This window comes from Rhododendron vialii, chromosome 7a (assembly GCF_030253575.1).
Source record: "Rhododendron vialii isolate Sample 1 chromosome 7a, ASM3025357v1".
NCBI classification, from domain to species: Eukaryota; Viridiplantae; Streptophyta; class Magnoliopsida; order Ericales; family Ericaceae; genus Rhododendron; species Rhododendron vialii.
The window spans coordinates 3,272,094-3,298,579 of NC_080563.1; the positions used below are offsets into that span (position 1 = coordinate 3,272,094).

General features: G+C 37.5%; 2 protein-coding genes across 4 annotated transcripts; one reads left to right on the forward strand and one right to left on the reverse strand.

Annotated features, from left to right (window-relative positions):
- Positions 1 to 11,152: 11,152 nt before the first annotated feature.
- Positions 11,153 to 20,332, reverse strand: LOC131333154 (phosphatidate cytidylyltransferase 4, chloroplastic). 2 transcript variants are annotated; one of them, XM_058367516.1, is made up of 7 exons: positions 19,893 to 20,332; positions 18,447 to 18,748; positions 17,438 to 17,628; positions 15,136 to 15,260; positions 13,750 to 13,883; positions 13,270 to 13,385; positions 11,153 to 11,703 (listed from the first exon to the last, which is right to left on the reverse strand). In XM_058367516.1, the coding sequence occupies exons 1-7, from the start codon at positions 20,109 to 20,111 to the stop codon at positions 11,612 to 11,614; spliced, it is 1,179 nt and encodes a 392-aa protein (XP_058223499.1). In that variant the 5' UTR covers positions 20,112 to 20,332; the 3' UTR covers positions 11,153 to 11,611. The 2 variants fall into 2 exon arrangements, with proteins under 2 accessions (XP_058223499.1, XP_058223500.1); XM_058367517.1 differs by lacking the exon at positions 11,153 to 11,703 and adding an exon at positions 12,216 to 12,639 and having other exon boundaries at positions 19,893 to 20,301.
- A 1,122-nt stretch (positions 20,333 to 21,454) lies between these two features.
- LOC131332432 (uncharacterized) lies at positions 21,455 to 25,867 on the forward strand. Of its 2 annotated transcripts, XM_058366649.1 has the most exons (6): positions 21,458 to 21,949; positions 23,395 to 23,487; positions 23,636 to 23,797; positions 23,892 to 23,952; positions 24,911 to 25,035; positions 25,614 to 25,867. In XM_058366649.1, the coding sequence occupies exons 1-6, from the start codon at positions 21,569 to 21,571 to the stop codon at positions 25,680 to 25,682; spliced, it is 891 nt and encodes a 296-aa protein (XP_058222632.1). In that variant the 5' UTR covers positions 21,458 to 21,568; the 3' UTR covers positions 25,683 to 25,867. The 2 variants fall into 2 exon arrangements, with proteins under 2 accessions (XP_058222633.1, XP_058222632.1); XM_058366650.1 differs by lacking the exons at positions 24,911 to 25,035; positions 25,614 to 25,867 and adding an exon at positions 24,440 to 24,558 and having other exon boundaries at positions 21,455 to 21,949.
- Positions 25,868 to 26,486: the final 619 nt, after the last annotated feature.

Sequence of the window (26,486 nt, forward strand, 5' to 3'; positions counted from 1 at the left end):
CACAATGTTTTATACTTCATCAGATTTGCTACCTTCACTAGAAAAGGCCTTTATTATCTAGATTGGTTACCTTCACTAGATAAACAATTTTACTACTATATGTATCATAAATTAAACTTTCGCCCGGAAATGAAACTAACACTATGACAAAAATTGCTGTAAATTTTTTTTTTGGGTATAATATATTAATTGAAAACCCTGAAAAATAATAAAGAATAATTTAATGTCTAATTACTGAACCTTTAAAAATAATTAATACTTTGGATCCACTTCGTCAATCCAAATACAGTTTAACTATAGTACCACTTATTGTGCAATTATCGCTTATAACCTTTTTTATTAAATAATCAAAATTTTGAGTACACAATATAGGGGTATGTAACCCCAGTAGAGCAGTGCAGAACAGCCGATTCAGCTGCTTATTTCGGCAATCAACGTCTCAGATCTTAACCAAGCAATAGACTGTTCAGATTTGTATGCGTTCAGATTTGATCCGAACCGTCCGTGTTAAGATGAGCGGCCGAATCGGTAGCTCTGCAGGGAGACGACTTGCTCATCAGCATCTCCGAATCTGGAAAAGAAAGTAGAAAAACAATCCAACGGCATGCAATGAAGAATTCGCGCATCTACTATTACTCTCCCTCATAATTTGCTTCTTCATTGGAGGATATTCCCGAGCTTCCGGAGGAGGAACCTGTGCAAGCAATCAGTGCTAAAAAATAGCATTTAGGTGATGGTAGCAATCACTCACACTAGGCAGTCAAGTGGTCTTCTCTTCATAGCCTTTCCTAGCATACTACCATTCCCCTGCTACTATCATGGAACTCTTTTCTTACTCATTAGGTGGTCAACTAGACTAATCTATCCCACGAATGCCCGATACTCTCACTAATAATTTTATGGGAGACAATTATAATTTCTTTTTGACTGCGACATTTGAAGGCGCTAGCTAGAGAGCGAATGATACGTTTGCTTTTATCTACGTGTATTGAAAGAGATATATTTGATCGTATTGACAATGAAACAATTACTTCATATATACGACAAGAGAATCAAAAAAATGTTCGTCATCAGTATTATAAAAGTTTTGATGTACATGGAGTTGGCCGTGACACATTGATATCAATATAGTTAAAATCCATGTTGTTTATGACTTTTTTTTAATGAAGTTGTTAAAGTTCAATTGTCATAATCTCACTACCTAACAAACATTCTTGGTGCTCCGATTGCCGGACTCTAATTCAATGAGCCGCTGCAAACATGTTAACAATGAGCGAAACTTGAATCTCATAGTTCTTTCAAAGAAAAACATGTCTGCAAGAAAATCATTTCTTGGTCGAATATTGTTGGGCGGACGAACAAGTGGCATTTTGTTTCGTAAACTGACAACGAACATATATTCAATCCTACACCTAAATCGTTCCATTTCCAAGAACAAAATTTCAACTTGTTTACATGCTTGTTAATATCGGATCAACTCAATTCTTTACAGCCATATATAATTTCCTCTGAAGAAACTTCGACAGGAGTGATTCGGTGATCGATGGTTCCAAGGAAAATGAGAGTTTAAAGCGAATGAAGGGATGAGAGTATGGAGGAGGCTATCCCTTGACCTCCTAAACCATAGTTATTAGCCCCTCATACTTCTATACCGAAATTTCTCTGTATCCATTCCACAGTGTTTCTTGCCGATCAATCATATTTGATCTCTTGATTTAACAACCAGAATTCGTCGGGAAAAAAAATACAATCGGAATTATACCGAAACAGGGGTATAGAAAAATTTACTTTTACAGAGTGTTTGAACCAAATTACTATTTTTAGAAAAGGGTACTGTTAAATTGGATAAACCCTCTCCACAATAATCAAATAAAAACGTAGTAATTAGAGATGTGATATGAAACAGATGTGATGTAGGTCCCGGTGATGAAGTCTCGGACATTGGCGGCGAATAGAGACAACTCAAAATACATTTGTCGAGACAATATGAAATCAACACCAGCTTTGCTCTCAGCATCCGGTACATATACAAAGGAGGGGTACATACTCTGCGTATAAGTTAAAAAAATTATTGCTACGTTGTTTCGTCTTTTGTCGAGATGAATTGAAAAGGTTAAAAGATATTCAAAATAAAGCCTTAAAAGTCTGGATATTTTCAAAAGAATTTGGGTAAAACTATTTTTTTTTTTTTTACTTTCCGATTCTACCAGTCAAGACAAACTAATAATTCACAAAAATTTGACGCAAAATTAAAAAATTATAAAAAAATGTAATTTTTTAAATAAAGACAACTTAGAAAATCCCAAGTGCCCTTAAAGCTCTTAGCAGAGTTTTTCGATCCCTTCACAAATTGCCCAAAACACATGGAGATCATGACTAAAGGCATGTCATCGGATTATACATAAACTGTCCGAGCAACTGGTTCCTATACCAGCGTGCACAAATTGCCTTGAGACCCATCTCGGATTCTGAAAAATATCAGAGTCTTTTATTTTTTTCAAAATATTATATTTAGAATTGCCATTAAAAAATCAATTCAATCAAATATCGATAAAAGAGATTTATACAACATCCAATTCTGATTGGGAATTGATATTCACACTCTATTTTTTTATTATTCACACTTCTTTTTTTGTTTTTTAAGTGTCGAAAGAAATTTTTTTTTTTTTTTCAATATCAATTCCATTATGATATTACTACTACGATTGGTAGTGATTCGGTGCTTTGTTGGGGAACAGTGAGATGAGAGCGACAAGAGATATCCTTAAAACAACGACAGCATCGGCAGGACGCAACCAACAATAAACGTGAATTGTCTCAGTCGTTGGATGTTCCACCTGTACGGCCGATCGGGCATCCATCTTTTATAGGAGTAATACGAAACAGCTCGGAATGGGCAGTGCTCGTACGCTACACAGTCGACCCACATGATCGAACGATACTGTAGTACAGTGAGTTAATTGCATCCAAATTTTACGGACCCAAATGAAACAGTGATGCGGACGGTCCCACTGTCTGACCGCAAACAACAAGTGTGGCAGGCAGGACTTTAATAAATAACCAAACCTACGTCCCTCCTTAAATCAAAAACTTTCACATCCTCCACGGTGAATTGTCCTCATCAAAGTGCATCTCTCAATCCTCACCGTTTGATCACTATAGTACTACTCCTACTACTTGGAGACATTTTTTTACCTCTCTAGGGGCATTATTGTAAATTTATGTGGACAGAGACCAGAGAGAGAGAGAGAGAGAGAGAGTGTGTGAATTGTAAAAACGAGAGTGTGAAAATTATATCTCAAATAGCTAGCATGATTATCGTATCATAGATGATCCAATACCAATCGGGAGGTCTAGGCCTCGTTTGTTTTGGAGTTTTGGATTTTGGATGTTCATATTACCATATTATCCCTCATTCATCCCTCCTAAATTCAAATTTTGAATTTAATTTGAAAGGAAAGTAGAGCAAATTAATGACATGATAAGAAAGTTGACAAAAAATCATAAATTACAAAGGGGTAAAATGGTAAAATTGACATAAAGTCAATGTAATTATAATTTTTTCTTAAATTACGTGAAGGTCAAAATAGGCGCAACAAATTGAGATAGAGAGAGTATTTCTCTTCAATCAGTATCCTCATTTTTCTCTCTATCTCCCTCTAATCATTACCTATTTTTTCAATCATTATTTTATTTCTCTCTACACTTATTACGTACAAATCCAAATCTAAAATCCCAAAACGAACAGGGTTCTAGTTTTTCAAGTACGAATACCAGAACCTCGCAAACACAATGTTTTGCCAAAGTGTGATTAACTACGTTCACCGATTTACAAATGAAAAGAAAATCACAAATCATAACCGATCGGCTCCTCGACACATGCATATCTTCGATGACAACTAATTCCACTACCATAGGGCAAGATCTTTTGCAACCCAAAATATGATCAACCGATGGCGAAGCCGATCCAACCGATTTGATTTGTCATTGGACCACCATTGCCGCTGAAGGACCATTACCACCACCATTGTCTAAAAACCAAAGCAGCACCTTGATGATGAAGAAGCCGAGAGAAACGAAAAAGAAGAAAAAACACAAAGAAACTCTCAAATTTAAGATGGGGAGAGAAAAGATCCTCATTGGCCAAGAGAGATTATTAAAAGGGAGAAAAAAGGCCAATCACTCATGGGGAAGGAAAACACCCGTCCAAGATAAAGTCCTCCCCTCTCAACGCCGCATTAGGGTGGTGAAAACCCTAAGAGAAGGGAGGAGAAAAACGGTTAGGATTTCTTTCTTAGGGAGAGAAGCTCTGGGTTAGAGAGTAAAAATAGGTTGGAAAACTATTGATTGAGAGTTCACCCATTTCAATCCTTATATTGGCCATAATTTCAAAATCTAAACCGCACATTTTTAAATCACATCAAGATGCTTATCATCATCCAAAAAAAAAAAAATTAATCGGACATCTATACCCTGCATTTTTTCCCTTAACCTGCAAATATACTTGAACCCTATTTCATGGATAATCGATTGAATCAAATAACCACAAATGACCCTCAAGCACTTTTCCTTTGAAGCACATTTGCTTTAGAAAACCAATAGTATGATTGTGAGAATAACTTATTTAATTTGTTAGGGAACACATATGACCATGTTATGTGGTCACAATTTACATGATTATTTTACTGGTTGGCCTGACAAGTAAATGTTTGTATCATTAAGGTAGCCCAGGAGATCATCAGTTGGATACCATGAAAAGAATTTAGCCCCAAACAAAACAGATTTATGGAGGTTCTTGAGAATAAATGTTTGTATGAGTGTCGCGGGCTAACTTCAACCCTTCTTCTATTTCTCGAATTTTGTTTCGAACGAATATTTCTCGAATTTTGTTTCGAACGAATATTTCTCGAGTTAGATAACTATATAGATGTCACTCTCCACGTACTTTAACAAATTTTATGTAGTACTTCACCATATATATGCGTGGATCCCACCATACGGTGCCGGGATCCACTCAAAGGCAGTAGATAAGTCCACCTGGGTGGGCTGAATAATCTCTTTCGATACAAACCCAAAGTAACCCATTAGCACGTTAATTTGAATTAGTATCTCAAAATTTAACATTATTCGTTTTGGATACAGATATATATAGATTTGGAACAAGAATTTCAGACAAAGCTCATGAATCTGACAAACTAGATTTTCTCTTTTTCCTCCTCCCTCGAAAATAATTGAATCAACACTTCGTATCCAGCTTTCTTCAATTGTATCACTATTTCAAACGCCTACTGAAGTTTGATGATGTTTTTCATAGCACTTTCATGGCTACATGCTCTTCATAAATGTGGTCACTTGCAGTGTACCCCCATTGTCAAAGTTTCTGGATTCCAATTTCCAAACTTGGCCAAAACTGTTCCCAGGAAATGGTCCAAAGCATTGGAGGGCTTTTTTGTAAAGCTAATGCTCTGCTTTTTGGTTCTTCCCCGAATTGATATCACTCTGGAGTCCCAGTTTCAAACTAGAAAAATAGTGGCAACAGTATTCTAGAGATAGTAACTTTCCTAAAACAACCCTGCTCGAGTGACAACAGGGATGAGCTGTAAATCCAGACATCTTGAGTTCGAAACTTGGGTATCTCTTGGAGTTAGGCCGCAAAAGAGAAATCTCTTGTAAATCTCTTAGTCCCAGCATGGATAGCTTTCCTTTGACCGGACCGGATAGACGAGGAGGGATATAGTCGACGTGCGCATAAGTTGACCCAGGCACCCCTGACCATCGAACTAGAGAGAGAGAGAGGAAAAAAAAAAACCCTTACATGTAACACGTTCTCTAGTGATCATAAGAATAGGTCCATTATTTCTAAAGACAAATAAAACATTTGGCAATGGTTCATTATATCCTTGGATCAAAAATATGTTTGGTTGGAGATTTGAAAATGGTTATAATTGTGCAGAAGTCCCATTATATCCTTGGATCAAAAATATGTTTGAAAATGGTTAGTATAAAACATTTACCACAAACTTATTTTAAAATGTTAAGTAACTTCAGAGTTATTATCGCCTCCCTCGTGTGTGGTGAAGCTTTCCTTAATAAGCAAGCTAAATTGTACAAATATTTTATGCTTATTAAGTAACTAGACTTTCAAGTTTGAATACATGATCAATTATATATTAAGGGCGTTTTCAATTTTTCATACTTTTCATTTAGATATATGCACTCAATTTCTTGTCTTCTAGTGAAATTTTTCAATGCAATTATTCTACTAAAGACAAGAAAAGTGGTGCATGCAGTAAAAAAAAGAGTGTGAAAATCCATTTTCTATATCAATCGTCATATTATATTCCATTATGAACGTTAATTGGATCCATTTGGAGGTAACACATAAGCATTTGCTTCAAAAAGTATCCTCCAACGTGTTGAGAAAGAGGTGCCAAATGCTACCTTTAAGTCAACTAGCATATCAAATTGTCCAAATTATTTGACAGGTAGCAAATATTATGGAACAAAGCCATATCTTTTCCTTTTTTGATATTTCAATGAAGGGTGAGTTTGGCAAAAACTCTTTTACCTCTATGATTTTTTTGGGTTAACTTTACCTCCATGATTGCAAAAGCAATATTTGTGGGCTATAGGAACAAAGGGAATTTCTTCATCCACAAAATGTGCTTTAAAAAGGCAGTATGAAGAGTCATTTTCAAGGGTAAAATTAAGTAGAAGACCTGGAACCTTGCCCTCCACATAAATAGTATCCTTTAATTTTCTATTTCTGTCGTTGCACCATGGTTAAGCACTTGAGCTCAAGAGCACTACCAATGTAGACTTTCATCACCACCAAAGAAAACGAAAATTTAAACCACTAAACATATAATCCAACTCTAACATTATAAAAACTCTATATCTAGGGAAAATTCAAATAAAAATGGTAGGAAAAGAAGCTTTCTGTCTTTTTCACTCTCATAACATCACTAGATTAGCGACACTCCTCTAATTTATAATCGCACTCTATTTCTTATCTTTAATCACCACATAATGCATTACCCTTTCAGTTGTTAAATTTTTCCTACATAGAAGTGCATTGTTGCAAAGTTTTTTTTTTTTTTTGATAAGTAAAGTTTGTTGCAAAGTTACACGAATGAAAACAAAAGGAGAGAGAGAGAGAGAGATGTAAAAAAAGAAGTGTGAAAATCAATTATAAAATCACGTACGATTGAAGGGATTGATCATTTGATATTGGACCAGCCATTGCTGCCTTTAGTCACCTCAAATGGGTGAAAGCAGATTCTAGAGACAGAGAGGGAGATGGGGGGAAGAGCACCAAGTGAGCATCTTCTTCGATATAGAAAGCCCATAAAAAAGTGGCACACTTTTTTTTCAAGTTTCTCAAAATTCACCCTCCATGGAAAGTATAATGATAAACGACTTTCCATTAAGGAATTGAGGTAAGCACTTTTGTCATGGAGAAGCCTCCTGGGAGTGAGGGATTTGAGTTCTTCTATTTAAAGAGAAAGTACAGACCATTTTTATTAGCCAGCTTTTTGCCTTGTTCAAAGAATACAAAATAGAAAGATATGTCTTGGGGTAAAGGCCCATGGTGATCATGATTGGGTCAATAACTAATAATAACATATGTTTGAATAGCCCATCTAAAGCCAAAATCACTTTGGTAAATTCCAATATCTTGTTGTGATTTACCAAAAAGCAAAAAGAAACAAGTGGGATCCCACCAACTGAATTGTTCAAATTGATGTGTTTCATGTGTATTCAGCTTCTTCTGCATCTTCTTTTTTATTATTATTATTATATAACCAAGTGTCTTAGTTAATTTTGAAGGATTACAGATTTATCGTCCACAAACAGGAGGCCCCACTTTGTGTATTGGGCTTCTTATCGGTTTATTTGTTTCACTTCCTCGCAATTGAACTCACTCCAATAGTGATAAGGTGAAGATTTTGCTTGATTTTTCAGAAATCTTAAAATATCCTACTCCCTAAAATATTTGTTCGATTTGATTGTGATTTTTGATATGGTAACCTTTATCCTTTGTGAGACATGTGAAGCTGAAGACTACCCTTGGAATTGAGGAACTTAGATTAAATCCGTCTCACCTATCAGGAAATATAGAATCCATTGACGTAAAACTTTGAAATTAATTGTAACACTTATAAGCATGTTAATCCATTAACATTAATTCTACGATTTAGATGGGGCTCTCGTTAGTGGACAATGAGATTGGGTCTTGGGATTAGTTGAGTGCGTATAAATTGCCCTGCACCTCTCGTTAATTATAAGAAAACATTCTACAACCCAACAGCAAACCAATAAGAAAATGAACCACTACGAGCCAAGGCTCAAGCCAAAACCCCAAACGAGCATCCGAGGCATACAAGAAAAAGGAAAGGGAAAAAGGAAGTGTGAGGTGGAGGGTTGTGTGGGAGGTACCATGGGTGTGCGTGTGCAACAAAAGTTAGGCTTGTCATCAAGCTTTTAGTAATTTGCTTCTCTCTCTCTCTCTCTCTCTCTCTCTCTCTCTCTCTCTCAACTTTTGTAGATGCTTTGGCCACCATATCTTCTCCAAGTACCACTCTTCCTTTTTAGAGTGTGTTTCTCCTTTCATTGTTTCCATTTTTTTCCTTTTGGCTTCCACTTCTCAATAGTCAGCTTAAAAACAACGCGATTACTTCCTTCGCATATATTTTTCTCCCTCTCAGTACTAAAAACCTAAAAGCAAGCACTCATTCTTGTCAAAAAGCCCACTTGTCGTAGGCCCCCCATTTACCACACAACCACCCCTCATTGGTCTCCCCCCTCCCTTCAACCTCAAGCCTGCCCCTCTCTCTCTCTCTCTCTCTCTCTCTCTCTCTCTCTCTCTCTCTCTCTCTCTCCACTATTTGAGTGGAGATTTGGCTCCACAAGGACATTGCATGGATGAGTTGGGTAGCCTCCATTTGCATGGTTTTCTTGCTTTCTTTTTTTCTCTTCCTTTCTATCCCCAAACTCCTTTTTTCTTCTCTTATCTCCATCTTTTTCCTTTGTATGAGACTTGTTTCATTAAGGTCAACCCAACGTGTCTCTATCATGCTTGTTTAATGTTTCCCACACATTTCCCCTTTTGTTTTGTTTACATCATAAATATCAACTAAGGCTTTGTAAGGCTTCTTCTCGTTGTTTTGTCCATGGTCTCTTAATTGTTAAAAGCACAAATATTGGCTCGTGCGACCGGAAGTGGTATATATGGGTTTCCCATGCATTTGAAGGATGTGATCATGTGTCTCTTTTTATGGTTAATAATAATTAATGTAGACCTCTAATATTGGATCGATCTATAGTCTCGAAATTCAAGTTCACAAGCTTTTTCACCCCAACCGTAGAGGTGTAATAGAAAAATCATTATTACAATCAACTCGTGACGGGCGCGGCACAATTAACAAAGTGTGATTTTTAAGGGGTGCAAAACACGCACGCATGGCTAGTAAGTCTTAAGGAATTGACAAGTGTAAGCATAATAGCAAGTAAGGCTCGAGCTTGTTCGTTTGAAATACTCAAAATTTTTGCACACAGTTTTTAATAAATTTTTTCTAACTATTTTTTTTCATTTATTACATTTTAAAATCTCTCTCAAAATTAAATTAACGTAAACCGAACAAACATATTATGTCTGAATAGTATTTTCGTCTCTTACCTTTATATAAAAATCTTGAAACTAGAGGACCGTACGTAAATCACGTAGCCCTAGGAGATACAGATCTGCTAGGAGACATGAACATGGGTACTGTAACATACAGGAGGAAGTGTGAGGGTGACAAGAGGAGGTTAAAGAAACAAATCCACGTGATATTTGGGAGTTTTTGTGACCTCACTTTTGAAGCTGTCTTGTCTGGTCCATTGCCTTTACTATAGACGAGTAGACAAAGCAAACATTGTGCAGAACACCCTCTCTCTCTCTCTCTCTCTCTCTCTCTCTCTCTCTCTCTCTCTCCTCATGTGTGTACCGGCCAGGCCACTACGCGCTTCTCGACTCTCCTCTTCGGTTCAATAAAAAATAAACCTTTACGCAAGAATTAGAAAATTTATGAGAAATTATTTTTTAACAATATCACTCCAAAAATCAAACACAATTGGATGAAGAGCGTAACCACCAAACACCCAAATTGATCTTCATGGTCTCTCTCTCTTCAATAATGTATACCAAGTTAGTAGTATAATCTACTCCCTCACGTTCGCTGATGTAAAAAAATCGTGTCATGATTCAAATAAAAATTCCAAAGCACTCTCAGGCGTAATTTAAAATTTATTTTGCCAATTAAATTGAACCATTCTAATTGAGAACTTTCAAAAAATACAAAAACTTCGTTAAGAATGCGAACGGAAGTTCTTTATTTTTTAAAAAAAATCCCATACTATAATAATCTTCAAGAAAAACAAAAAAACTGAGAGGGAATGCCTATAATCTAGACCGCTAGAAGAACTTGAAAATTGTAACTTTACGTTGTGAATTCACTTTGAATAACCACCGTTGAATGAAAGTGATAGCTAGGTAGTATGAAAGTGATCAATCGATAGACTTTTATCCTATATATTATTTCTCTCCTTTTACTCTTAAAGTTTGGACTCGGAAAAAGAAACAAGAAAAGAATAATTCGAAGCAAAATCTCAAGTAAAAAATGAATGAATGGAAGTCAAATGAAAAAAAAAAAAATGAATGAATGGACACCAAATAGATTCGGTTGACATTTTATGCGATAAACCATCCAAGCTACTCCCCAAGAATTTTAATAATATGTTTTCTTTTTTAAAAAAAAAAACTTCCATACTAATAATAATTGGTTCTTGAATTTTGTATACTAATAATTACTATAATAATTGGTGCTTGAATTTTGTATATCAAAATGTGAGGTAGTTAGTAGTCAACTAGTACTATAAATTGAAGTCAACTACTACTACAACTAAAGATATTGCTATGAAAAACAAAATAAACAGAGATTAAACAATTGACCAGAGTCCATCAATGTAATTCCTCTGGATCCAACACCCAATTAAAGCCCAAAAAAAAACATCAATAACATAGTACCACTTACCCAGGTCATTGTAAATTCTGAAAAGCCGAAGCAATCTCTGATTCTCTAACCCCAAAAAACAATCAAACATCCACCCGTTGCTTGTAATTTCCGTAAATTGGTATTCATGTTTCGGAACTTATTACGTATTCACGAATCTTACATTGTCAAACAGACGTTGACCTAGCAAGGAAACCTACAATATAGCCAGCCAATAGTTTCTCTTGTTTCAAAACATCCATGTATGTGAATGCATAACTGCAAAGATTATTGGCATACCCCAGAATGCTATTGATCTCGCGTAATTCCAGAAAAAAAGAACATAAATTTTATAATTTCTCCAGCTATGAAGCAGGTGTGAATTACCTAAACTCATGTGGACATGCAAATGGAGCCCCACTTGACTTGTCCAAGTTTCTGGACAAACCATCGATTTTCTCTCCACCATCCTCTGGTCCGAGTTATTGATTGCATTCCTGTGTCTGCTCCTAGTTTTGCAGAGTCAATTGGCCGGAAACATGAACCTTTCACTTTGGACCGTTCAGGGCTATCTAATATCAAACTCCATAAAGTGGAAGGAAGGTTTTGACGAAGGAGTATGCAAGTGCACCCGTAAATATATAGCTGTCTGTCCTGTCCAGAATTCCACCTGCACAAATCACTGCCTTAATAAATGACTTCGCGGGGATCTTATAGAAAGAGCATCAAACCTAGAAATGAGATTGTTATCTAGAAGTTTGTCGAAGCCAATAATATGTAGTTATTCTAGAGAATCAACAACCAGAACTACATAAAGTTAGTAGCATTCAGCTCCAAACTCAAACGGACTACCGTTATTGCGTTGAAACCAACAAACAAAGCAAGAGTTAGGCGATGGTCTAGAGTCCTCCTGGTCTCACGAGAACAATATAGGAATTACACGTTATATTGGTTGGAGTATGATAAGGAGATATACGGGGTTCAACTTCTACTATGAAATCTTCTTTCTTACAGGTAGGAGGGTGATACCATCACCTGATAAACAATTTGCCAAGCAGGAGCGGGAGGTTCAGATTTATTTATCCAGAATTAGTCAAAGGAATAAAGTAACTATGCTGATTGTTGGCAAAGTACAAACAATGCATAATGAATCAGCCTAATACACGTAAAAGATAACGACCAAACAGTTCAATGCAAGCCTTTATAGATAGTTGCAAAGAAAACAAGTTATCCATTGAAGAATCCTAAAGCTCAGTTCGGATGGCAGAAAGCCAGGAATTGTTAGGAGGATATGGGAATGTGATTTCAGATTGTTTTGTCCTACGTTTGGAATCCTTGGAATAGACAGTCATTCTGAACCCATCCTACTTGGAATCACATATCCAAACGAACTATTATGAAGCAGTCTCGAATAGAACTCAATCTGAAAACTAGCTTTTGAGATGAGGTTGCCTCCACACTTATATATTGCAATTTAGTTTGGTACCCCAGCAATATGGGTCTTTGCTTCACACCCTGCCTCATGCACATCGTGCTCACTCAGCAGCACATCCGACCACGTGAAGGCCAAGGACACGCATCCTATCCATACCTGGTCCAGTGGTCCCTGCACTAGTATCAAGTTACAAAATCTTGGATAGAACACAATCCCAAAAGCTAGTTATTGAAGTCAGGATGCCCTCACAAATACATATTGCCCAATAGACTTCGCTTCACAAATATGACTCTAACCAGTAAACCCACCATCTCCATGATAATCTTACATTTAAGTCTTGATCCATAAAAAAGGAAAATGTTGAACTCTAGTAAATTCCCTAAAATATGTTTCCAAGGTTTAAGATTCATCAGTTACTCCAAACACTTGCATGAGGTTTACCTTAGGAACTATTTTATAAGGTACTTTCCTAGTAATTAGACTTTCATTCCCCCTCGAGAATAAGGGAATCCAAGCACAGCCATAAAGTAGATTCAGGGAACTAATGATAAACAACTAAGTCAAATAGGTTAGATATCTCTCAAGCAATTTGGCAGCAACTCGAAATGGACAAAGATAGTGTCCAAACACTTAATAATGCTGACAAATAAAATTCTAGTTGAGCAACTCAACACCTAACTGAAAGAAGCAGCACAAGACATTTATGATTCTTGAAGTGAGTGAAGGAAGAATACTTTTTATGAAGTGGCAACATACAAGTACAGTGTATAACTGCAGAATTAAACAGTCGGAGGTAGTTACCATGTCCAGGTATAAGAGACCCTGAGTCCTTAACACCCGCATCACGCTTGATCATTGACTCGGTAAGATCGCCAAAAAGAGAACCAAAGAAGATCAGAATCCCAAAAGCTATTGCACTGACAATCATCCCAGAAACTATGTTATTGAAAATCATGAAAACCTTTCAGAAATGATTAGCTTAATGAAAGTCATATATATCAAAAAGGGAAAACTATCTCCATTTCAGATTTTGTAAACAGATCACCCTGAACCACTAAAATACTCTCTCTCTCACACACACACACACACAGTTGGTACACATACCAGCTACTGGCTTTTAGAGGACAGGTATTATATTGTCACGTAAGAAACTCCGAGCTATCCCATACTACATCAGTACATTTCTCCCATTGCATATACCGACACAACAATCACCTTTCTTGCACTCCAATGTTGAAGTGGATTAAAGAATAACGACAAGAATCTTCCAAAACTAAATACCTTAGATAAGATGGTGGCCAACTGAAAATCCTCGATAACAGAACAGAAGTGGCTATACAACCACCTAAGCCCGCAGCAACTCCCTCCCATGTCTTCTTGGGACTAATAGCAGTAAGTGGTGTCCGACCAAATGCCTGCACTGGCGTTCAGCCCATATCATATTCTCCTTCCAACAAATATATCTATAACAGATCATCCAGATTGGCTGAGTAATTGTATAGAGAGCATGTGGCAGATAAAAATAAGAAGAAACCTCTAAGTTTTGTTTCATTACAAAAATGAACAAGCAAGCAAACAATATTTACACATCCTCCAATGTAGAAATCAAACATCCGCAAGTTTCTCATAAAAATACAAGTACTAAAGTTCACAAGGCATATAAGGAAAAAAGGCATATAAGGAAAAGAAAAATAAAGTTGCTCCACAACTACCAACAAAATGTATCCAACAAGTATTATCTTCATTTGAGTTCTAGAATGTTTTCGCTTAAATGAAATAATCAGTAGCCATGATTTTCATATATACAGGCTTGTACATGTGCACATTCTTTATTTCAAGAAGCAAATCAGGTATACATTTTTTATTTTTCTAAACCTTGGCGATAGCAACCATAATGACTTATAATACTGTTGGATTGTGTCCCACATCGCCTAGACAAGCCCCCTCTATGCTGGTTATAAGGCCCTAGCTTCCCTCTCCTTAATACCTGGGTTTTAAGGGGACTTTATGGGCTGAGCTTTTCAAACATGGTATCAGAGCTTTGGTTGGGCCTTTCGTTGGTGAACCGTTGTCTGGTTGCCACGCTTTGTGGGCCAGGGGGTGTGTTGGATTGTGTCCCACATCGCCTGGACAAGCCCCTCTATGCTGGTTATAAGGCCCTAGCTTCCCTCTCCTTAATACCTGGGTTTTAAGGGGACTTTATGGGCTGAGCTTTTCTAACAAATACTTCAAATTTATGCAAGACGCTGCTATACTATAAGTTATCATATGACACTCAAAGGTGCAGTATACCAATATAAAAGTAAATTCTCATACTAGTCAGCCTTGAAGGGTGAGACAACTCATCAAATTGAAGAGAACGTGACTATTCAGCGGTTCGTTATTTTATGGACGAATTTAGTTAGCATGGTGGAGGGGTCAACAAGAGCCTTTTTGACAAAAAAAAGCTGTTGAAAACCACTCTTCAAGCACACCTAAAATGGAACATTTAACTTTCCCATAAATGATAAAGATTCTAGAAATCAAGGTAGCTATATCTTTGTTTTGGCCAACAAAAAGAAAAAGAATTCAGGAGTTATATGATCATATTAGCAAGGATCTAAGATGGTATACAAATATTAAAAGACAACATAGAGTCCAACTTCTCAATTATACGAGCACAAGTACCTTGCCACCAACAAAAGCATAAGTATCAGCTGCAATTATGCTGCTAATAGAAATCAACGTTGCAACAAGACCCACAGTCCACTGAGTTTGACCACCAAGAAGCAAAGGCCATACTCTTCCCACTCCTGCAAAAACTGAATGTTTATGAACTTTGACATTCATAAAAAACACCAACAAACCACCATAAACTTGGAAATTAGCATATTTAAAATAAGTTACAAACATAAGCAGAAGGCAAAAAATATTGGCCTTCAAACAAAAAACCAGTCCAAAATGGAGTACCAACTATCATTTGGAATAAGTGGAAGTTTAAAAACACAATGATTAGTAAAGATGAAGTCAAACGTAAAGCGTAGATCTATCTACGCATCAGAAAACACAAAACTTGGATACGATTGCCAATGATAATATCTAGCAAAACAACAGCAGCCAAGAATAAGAATCACCCCACATAGCAAATGGAGCTTTAGCAAGCTCCATATTACCTATAATTTTCCTTTTAGGAGCTCCAATTTAGCCAAATCCTCAAAAAATGTGAGCCGTGTTACATTTTACAGACGAATAAGAACCCTTCTAAAATGGGTTAAACTGAACAGAATGATAAACAGAAGACAGTCATTTAGACAGTTAATTCAATAAAAACAACTAACATTTAATCATCCACTCGATTACGCAAGTATGACAGTAAATTGTAATATATTGAAGCCAACATTTTCCTTTCAGGGGAAAAAATGACATTTCTCTCTAGTGGTACAGGGTAACTGCTAGGAGATTTGGGGTTAAAACTCATACTTGGGATAAAAGGGGTCACTGCTAGCTGCACCTGCAGGGCCCCCTTCTAGCTTCTCTTTCAGAATATTACAAGCACAATGAGCAAGTCAATCCGTTCACATCCATATTCCTTAGGGAACTAAAAAATGTGAAAGGCAGGAAAAAGAATGGGACAATAACTTCGGCAGGGAACTAAAATGCAGGATAAGAAGTAAATGTAAAAAGCTAGGGGTGCAACTTGGTATGGCCAACCCAAGCAAACCAAGCCCTGCACAAAATATTTTAGGGCTTGCACAACATAAACGGGACCCAAGTTCGGGCTCGGGCAATATTCTTAGAAACCAAATTAGAAAAGGGTTGGGCATGCGGAGAAGATTCGCTGCTTTAGATTTGCTCTCCATTAAGGCCCTGTATTTGAGTATTTGCTGCACAAGTTATTATGTATATTACATATTAGAACTAGGACTTTGAGTTTCACACGACCTAGCAACTCAAAGTCCTAGTTCTAATATGTAATACATAGGTGTTTCCGGTAGTGAGTAAGTTGTGATTTTTTTTTTTGTAGCAATCAAGTTGTTAGGTGTTTCATGTAGTGAATAAGTTGTTGAAAAATGTCAAGTTGTTTCCGGTGGTGAATAAGTTGTAGATGGATTTGTGAGTACAGCTACTGTAGCAAAAAAACTTTTTGTTAACAAGTTGTTAGTTTGTGTGAACAAGAAGATAAATGTTAAAACTTGTTAATTTGTGTGAACGACATGGTAAAAACGCCTACATTTTTTTCTCAAATCACTACCGGAAACATGGTGTGCAGCAAATACTCAAATACAGGGCCTTAATGGAGAGTAAGTTTAAACCTAGTCTGACTATTCTGTTTTCCCACTACTTCTCCCTCGACCCCGACAACAGGCTTGGGCAAGATGTGTAAACCCTGGACTCGTCTTGGTTACCCTCTGACCCGACTGAAGCCGCTGAAATTACTGTCCTAATAATACTACTTTTACTACAAAATATTAATAGCCTCCTAGCTTAGAGAGTCGATGACCTTCATCTTAACTCAAGTTCTTTATGTGTCCACTATACTCAAGCAGCAATAATCCAACAAGAAACCTTCAATGGAGTATAGAATGCTATGGATAATAACTAATAAGCATAGAAGTCAGGGCACGGTGAAAGCTGTCATATAAACTGATATGATTATGCATAGCATGTGAAAATGGTTTTCTACAGAATGAACACAACTGTACATGCCTAACCTCCTCCATCAATAAAATTTTGAATGCTACAGATTAATAAAAGAAGTATTCTGTTGCCCAATAAACTCATCAAGCATATGCAGTATGGGATATCTGACTGAAAATGACAAACGAAATGGATTCTTATACTACTATCTATCTAAAGCTTTCTATTTTCCATATAATTAACATTTCAAGGCACAAATATTGACAACGATCTGAACGAACCAATTCCTAAAACAGACGTGCCGCACAAATGTCTAGTTCAGTGAAAAGGAAATTAACGACACAACTCTTACTCGTATTTAAGGCTGGGACTGCTAAACCACAACGAAGTTTAACCCAAAAGCAAGGAAGATATCCACAGTAAAATAGCCCGAACATGGTACTACTGAGCTGAGCAAAACGCGGATTGCCCCTCTGCAAAAGCAATGCCATGGCAACAACAAAAGCCGCGGATGTCACGGAAACATCAATTTGGCCAAAATACCTGAGAATATATAACGAATCAGATATCCATGAAACCGTAAGGAATGGGTCACAAAGGATGCTTGATCAGGAAAATGTACAACTACCAACAAAACCAAGGTGGAAGAGTACCAAAAGAAGAACTTCTATAAGCAAAAAGTATTTATGAGTAAACACATAATAATGCAAAACCAAATTGATCATCTGTGTGGCAAAGAGACTGTCAAGCTCACAGTTGATCGCAGACAAAAGAAAAGCAATATTAATAGCATCACGCACAAACAATCGTATCATTCAGCGCAAAATAGAGAGCACTTTAACCACAAGAAAACATAAATTAACAAACGCTTAGGGGACGGTAGAAAGCTAGGTACAAAATGGATTTTTCCAATGTATAAAATGTGTTCATGTTTCGTTATGCATTCATAACTTAAACTGGGATTCAGGTACACCGCAGACTGACTTGGGCAAAAACAATATATTTTGGGGAAGTTAATGTGGATGACATGGTCAAGTCCATGTATGTGTAGCTCATAATCTTGCCCTTGAAAGAAGTCTCTTTGTTTGAAAAAATGCCTTCTCACTCCTCCAATCGCTAGCAGGACAGCACAAGAAGTTGGCTGCCAAAAGCTGTAAGCCAAATTGGACATCAGGGCTCCTTTAGTCAACATGAGGATATGTTAGCACAGACCACCACCAAAGACAAATTCGTGTATGAGCACAAACCAAGGAGAGGATTGATGCACAGATTGAGCTGCTAGATTTAGAAGAACCAATTGCATACACTAATATCAATGTAGCGTTTCCATGAGTAATGATCATATGTTTAACAAATCTTACAGTGTAAGTATGGGCATGAGCGCACAGATAACGGAGCAAGCTCGTGATAAATATCGAGGAGGAGGTGTCATTCCTTCAGCAATTCCATGACTCCTAACTAGCTCAAAGTACTCCCGTGCACCAACAAAAACCGCAGCAGCAATAGCGAACGTGAACACCCATCCTCCCACCAACACCACACCTCCACAAGAAATTCCAATGCCAAGCCCAAAAAAAATTCTCTTCTTCAACTGACCTGTCTTTTGTTGGCGCTCTGAAGCTGAATCTCCCTTCACTTGGAAATTAGCGACCTTGTCAACTTCCTAAAACATACCAACCTGAGTGATTCCAGTATTATTCATGCAGGCTCAAAAGAAATTTCTAAAGATGAAAATAGAGCAGATAAACTCTCTGATAAATTTCCAATAACGACTTCAATTTTAAGAATGTAAAGGGCAACGTACAGCGACTTTTGTTAATTCAAACCCTAGAACAACAGTAATTCTCTGCTTGGTTTTCAAGAAAGATAAGAAAAATAAAACAAAGCAAAATGCTAAATCCAACCTTTCACCGGTAAACATCAACTACTCCCAATTGGATCAATTTCTCCTTAAGAAGATCGAGGGCATTAATGCAAACACACAAAATTTGGAACCCAACCTAAGCCTAGTACAACGCTTCACCATCACTTGACCCAGTCTTTTGATGTCCATAACTAAAACTACACCATATAGAACACACACACAGACAAAATTTGGGAGACGTTCTTTCTTGGATCCAGCTGCAGTAAACATCCCAGGTCCATGTCCCCACTACAATCGATCTGCAACTACACCACAATATTTCGTAACTAACCCACCAATTGCATACTCTCTCCGTCCCAAAAAGATTGTCCGGTCACGGACAATAACTTAAAAAAATAACTTTTTCCATTCCTACTATTCCATTTTTTGATTGTTCCAACATCTTAGTCCATCTTGGAAAGCCGTAAACCTAAAGTTGGTAAGTTCCTAAAACTATCCTCATAAAATATCAATCAGTGTATTGTAAATGAGGTAAAGCAAAATGGTAATTTTGAAAAATGACACCCATGAGATTTGATATTATTGTAATCATTAAATGTGTTTTAAAAAGTTGGGATCCTAAGAGAGACAATAATTAGGAACGGAGGGAGTATTTTTTTTATCGGGAAAAATCCGAACTTTTTCTATAAATTAAAAGAACACATTGATAGTATTTCATAACTAGCGGCAGAAAGTTTAAATTCTTTTCCGACGAAAAAAATGCATTAGTTTCAAGTCCTCGTTTTGCGTAACTTCACTTTCTTACACTGTGTGCCACAGATTTCACTGTTCCCACAAAACCAAACAGAAATGAACGAAATTCTTCAACGTTCCCATATTTTCTCAGCCTCAACCAAGCAAATAAAAAATGAGCCATTTCTGAGTCCGAATAATTAGAAATTACCTCTCCGGTTACCCCCTGGTCGAGCAGGTCCGGTTCCGCGCGATGTTGGTTCACGGAAATGCCCCGGAGAACACCTCTGGACAACTTAAGACCCAAATTAAACGAAGCGGGTTGGGTTAGAACTAGGGTTTTGGGCGAGGAGGAGGACGAAGGACGGTGTGTATGGCAGGCGCAGAGAGAGGATAGAGAGAGGGGAATAATGAGATTGCATCGGTCCATATCTATCTAGTTAGTCGCCATTGAAGGACGAGATAGGTGTTTTAGGAGCATATTTTGGGGGTAATTGGGGAGGAGAATTGCGGGTTTACGACTGACGGGGACGGAGAAGGGTTCATGGCTTGAGAGAGAGAGAGAGAGAGCGAGAGAGCGAGAGGGTTCCGAAAGTAGATAGATACATACAGGAAAGGCAAGTGTAATGGTCGTGCGGCGTGCCTTTAAACGGAAAGGATGTGGATTTACAGTAATCCTTTTGTTAATGTCTTTAGAGGGTTAATTATTTACTAATTACTTACGATTTATTCCGTTAAAATGTCATTATCTTCGATGTCAGAGGAGTTAAACACATGACATCAAATGGAGCCATATGGTGAACAACAATGCTCGGGGTTCGATGTTCTCAATGTCGAAAAGTCCCTCAGCAAGAACGCACATAAATTTTCGGCGTGAAAAATCCTGCCTCCGATACTTTCAATACTATAAATTTTATGATAATTCTCCTGTCTCATTTTGTTTGATGATTCATTGCTCGTGTAAAAATTTCAAAAGTTTGTAAAAATTTTTTATAGAGGATTGTTATGAGTGAGTAAAGTAGAACCACCTAATTTGCTGAATAATGAACACCTCATTAATTATTGAAATGTACCTAACTTCCTATTTGAACAAGGTGCATGGTCGGCTAATTTAGCTTTAGCCTTTTAATTAGACTTGCGGCTAGAACTGGGACAAATCCATAGAATTGGATAACTTTTATACTAGAAAACATGGGCTGTTTTCTGTTTACTATTTTTTGGGGGATGGGCCGTTGAAATACAACAAAATTCTTCTGATTCTTCTATTTGTTTCTTCTCCTCCCAAGTAAGTTGCAAACGAACTGAGTTGTTTGCGAGCAACTTATTAAGGCTTGGCTTTGCTCGGTTCGGGCTCGAATTGTTTAGTAAATGAGTCGAGCTTGAATTTTAAGCTCGTTTGCTAAATAAGCTTGACTCAAAACTCAAAAAACTCAGCTCAGCTAAAGAGATTCATTAAATAAATTAACCAGGCTCTGCTCTACTCAGCTCGTTTTTATAGGCTCAACTCATTTGAAAATGCTCGATAAGTAAATTAGTCGAACTCGACTCATTAAGAGCTCAAATACGATGAAGCTCGGCTCGACTCACTAGAACCCCTGTCCTCAAGAGTCGAGCCTTTTATTTCAACTATCCAATCCATCACTAACCACCCGGCACAGCAAGCGATGTTTTTGCAGGTTTCTCAAACATCAGGGATTATTATGTCAAAAACTCAAAACTTCAGATTTTTTTTGCAATTTACCGCCGCGAAAATTAACCCTACCTACCTATAAAATTCCCGCGCTGCAGTTTCCTCTGTCATTTATTGTCATCCAAAACCCTTCCCCTCCAAACAACATCCTCAATCCCGAAAATTGAATCCCAAATCCAAAAACCCAGTTGGAAAAAATGTCCGAAAACGCTCCTTCAGATTCGGATACCCAAGAAACCGACTCAAGCCCGAGTAGTTCAGAAGAGCTGGAATCCCCAAAGAATGGAGGGACCCAGAAGAAGATGACGGAGTACGAGAAGCAGAGGGCGAAGAGGATCGAAGAGAACAGGGCGAGAATGGAGGCACTGGGGCTGCGTAAGATGGCGTGTTCGGTAATGGGTTCGGGTCAAATTGCGAAGGAGAAGAAGAGGGAAGCGAAGGGGAAGCGGAAGGGGAAGATGGGTGAGGAAGATGATGAGGAGTATAGGCCTGAGGAGGAGGGTGATGAAGAGGGGTTGAGTTCTTCGAGTGGAGAGGATGATGAGGGTGAAGGGACTTCTGGAGGTCAAAGGAGCAAGGTGCTCTCTCTCTCTCTCTCTCTCTCTCTCTCTCTCTCTCTCTCTCTCTCTCTCTCTCTCTCTCTCTCTCTCCATGTTTGTTTACATACTAGAAATCCGGGCACCTGCAATGCATATGCAAATTTTGTTATGCAAACTATGAAACTAGATATCCGAGCAACTGCGATGCGTATGCAAATTGTGTTGAGCAAAATATGAAAAGAGGAAAATCTTGAATTGCAATTAACCTGTTATGAAATATGGGATGTGGAAGTAGAAAAAAGAGGGTAGAAGAAATTTTAGGTGGTAGTTATGGTTTCCTTCTTGGCAGTTTCTGTTGGAAGTTAAAAGGGGTAGTTCGGAAAAAAATGTGAGCCAGTTTAAAAAATCTACTTACACATGTATCGCATGTGCCCCAGCCTCAGCCTCAAATCTATGTGTGTGATTTATGTTTCTTTTCTTCTTTTTTTTTGAAACGATGTGATTTGTGTTTCTTTACATGCAGGCCCCACACATAAGCTTCTCTTGAGTTTGATGTTTATTTTTGGGTCACTGTGACAGTAGTGATAATATGTTTCCTTCTGGTTGGTCACTGAGGAAACAGGAGACAAAGAAACAAAATGCGTCCGTCATTGTATAGATATATGCATACTCGCACAATTATACACCTACATAAATGAGCATAAGTAGGTACTATATGCTTATGTCATGAAATTAGTTCTGGGAAACTTACTCAAGTAAAATGTGCTATCTGTTGTTGTCACCTTCCACTGATCGAGCCAATTTAGGTAGTTATTGATGTCTTTTGATCATCTATCTCAGATGGCTGCTTTGGATACTCATGAATATCATTGACTCTTTCATGCTACCGAAAAGGAAGTTCATCCTCTCTCTACAGAAACTATAGAACCTATGTACCTCTGCATATAATTGCGACGATGTACTGCTGTCATAGTTTTACCAATCTTATGTTCGTGTTTGATGCACCTTCATAGCACATTCCAAGTGGAGCAGAAAGGAGCAAAGTCTGCTGAAAGTTAAAATATTTCCAGCAGAACACATTCTTAAGTCGTAGCCAATATATTCATCAAATAAATGAAACTAATCTAGAAGAACAGACTAGATGGTAAGATAAAAGAGAGTATCTTTTTTGGAGGAAGGTTACCATATGTTTCTCGAGTGCCATGTGCTTAGACAACTCCTGCTGTGATGTATTGGAGCATGTATGATGTTGAAGACAATGCATTTTTCGTTCTTCATCACATGCTCTCTATTCCTTTTCCATCAGTATGTTCAAATCCTGCACATGCTCTTCTGTATTACTTTCTTTTTTGATTAGTGGTCGCTCTTGTGACGAATAATCGCTGCATTACAATCGTCGTTTTGTCTTGATTCAGCGATTCTCATTCTACTTGGACTTATGTAACTAGTTCCTGCATTTTCCCCTTGATATCCTCTCATTCCAGGCAAAGAAGAAACATTCGACATCCAAGAAATTCTTTGACCAGAATCTCACGAGTAACTCAGACTTTGTTGATGACGATGAGGCTCTATTTCAAGTAAGTAGGTTTTTGGATATTGATTTTCTTGAATGTTTAATTTTTTATCTGCGGCCAAACCTTAGGCTGAATCATAAGCTAACAATTTTCAACATTCTACCATATATTTCCAAGAGATTCACTCTAATTCATCAGGATATTGATGTAGGCAATTGCTCTCTCTCTTAAAGATTCTACAGAATGTTCTAATGTGCGACCCAATGAGCATTCTCAAAGCTCTAATGCACATTTGTCTGATAACATGATAAACGCAAGAAAGGAAAATGCCCACATTCGGGAGGATACAGGAAAGAGGAAGAGGAAAAAACCGGTACGTTTTCTGCTTGGGTTGGTGGTTTTGATAAAAGAAGATGGTTTTTATCTATTTATTCTTCTCATGGTGTGAACTGTTTTATTGTTGGTAGGTAACTAGTCGAGTGAAAATGACGGAGGATGAGTTTCTTATACACTTCTTTCAGTTTGATGGTAAGCTCAAGTTTTTCCTTTTTGGGTAATATGTGGTTAGTTCAAATTGCTACCAAGATCAAAACTTCGACCAAAGAATACTTGGTCTTGAAAACTGCTATGTCTGAGATAATGCCATATCTATGTTCATGGGTGGCAAGAGAGCGACTGGGGAGTTTTTATCACCTGTATGTTGCATTAACATTTCCAATAAAACTATTGTTACTTCATAAGAGTTGTTCCTCCTGTGTGTGTATTTTGTTATTTTAAATTTTTGAGTAGTATAGACGATTCGACCTTTGATTGATCCCAGGAGTTTAGGATCTTACTTTTTTGGAACTTCTACTAGTGCTGCTTAATTTATGGTCTCAATTCATCTTTTATCATTCCATATGTAAGAAACTCCACGTTTGGAAACACGTTACTCTCGGACCCTTTAGACCTCAATGGCATGATTTGCTGCTGCAACTTTTTCCTCCTGTGATAGCTGAAAGTTCGAATCCTCTAGGAGTGCAGACGAATCATTGTGATGGGTGTTTTCACTCAAGAATTTTTTGCTTCAGTTCCACTATGTTGAGACCTATATGCCTCCACAAAGCACGTGAAAGGTAAAGTGTTGTATGTCTCGTTTACATCTAAACCAACACATTTTCTTCCTTTACCTACCTCCCCCTCCCCCTTACCTCTAGGTTCCATGTGAAAACTAAAATATTTCGTGAAAGAGCTTGTATGTGTCATTTGGAAGAATTGAAATCAGAAAAAAAGTTGTTGGCTATTACTATTTACCTCCATAGTTGTGTGATTTGATTTGATAAACTATGCATGCATTCATTATGTTGCCCTATTATATCTGATACCGTCGAGTAATTGGAAGGTCTTCTTTCAATTCTTAATCACTGCAACTTCTTTGAATAGACTCTTCTCTGTCCTTTAGTACATGTTCTTGTCGTCATTGATGAGGTGAAATGTTGCTTTACAGAAGCGGGGAAAGGGGGAATAACTCTTAGAGACTTGCAAAGAGTAGCAGCTGCTCATGATTTTACATGGACAGACAAGGAGATGGCTGATATGATCTATTGCTTTGATAGTGATGGGGATGGAAAGGTATGGTTGGTTAACTTTCTAATATTTGAAATCAAGAACAAAAATAAAAAATAGAGAAGAAGGTTAGAAGCAACTTAAAGAATAGATTCAAGGTATTAACATCTCCAATGTTGCACGGTTGCACCACATCGTAAGTGTGGTTAAAGGAAGGATATCATGACTAATGAGAAGTTTTTCCTTGCTTCGTCTTATGGTAATCCTTTTCAAAAGTTAGTAGTTACTATTCTTTTTCTAATGACTTAAACCAGAGATATCGATCTCTTGTTGGTTTAGTGTTCTGGGGTCCTTGCACTTAAATTTTATTGAACAAAGAAATTTAGAATCTGAGCAGTGCACAAACTTTATGAAGCATACACAAAGATTTTCTTTCCAATTGATTCCTCGCAAGTTATCAGACCATTGGAAGTTTGTCATGGGCTAAGTGGATTTAACGAATTCGTGTCACCACTTCTAAATCTAATGTTCCATTTTTGGTTGGTAGTTATGATTGTGGTTTAGAACTTTCAAAGGTTTACTAACTGCTATGTAAAATTTGCTCACTATGTTGCTTCTGTGCTGTTTAACTTGCCCCATTTCAGCTAAGCCTTGATGATTTTCGGAAGATTGCTGGTCAATGCAACATGATACAAGTTTCTGCACTTCTGTGACGGGTTCAAAGGCGTGATGAACCAATTGTTTATCTTTTTTTTATTGATATGCAGGATCTCGAGCTGTTTTCTTTTGTTATGCGCATGAACTCCATTGTCAACCCGAGTTGTAACAAAAGAAGTTGGTCGTTGGCTCTGTAATTAAGCTAATCATCAGATTAAAAAACTGTACTTTTTTTCGGATTTATTTTTTGGCATGGATGCAGATAGACCTGGGTAACAGGTTGTGTCGAGTCGTGTTCGTGTTGTGTTAATCGGGTTCGTGTCACAAATCACCCAACCCGAACCCAACCCATTTAGAATTCGTGTTTCTCGAGTCGTGTTATTTTCGTGTTTCGTGTCAGAAATGCTCAACCCTAACCCATTAACTTCGTGTCCGATTCGTGTCGTGTTATCGTGTCTGTTGCCTAACTCTATATAGAATTACAGATATACCATATATTATGTATATACGTTCGTGTTAATGGGTGACACAGATTAGTAATTGTGTTAATCGTGTCAATTTCGTGTCTCGCGTGTTTAACCCGAACCCAACCCATTTAGAATTCGTGTTCTCGAGTCGTGTCATTTTCGTGTTTCGTGTCAGAAATGTTCAACCCTAACCCGCTAACTTCGTGTCCGGTTCGTGTCGTGTTATCGTGTCCGTTGCCCAGCTCTAGATGCAGACTTGCTTTGTTTTCAATTTTTCGGCTACATTCCATCCTTAGCTACGGACCTGTTCTCATGAATTATAGTCCAAACAAACGCAATTATCAAGATACGCACTCTACAGCCTCTACCACTAAGCTAATACAGTCTCGCTGT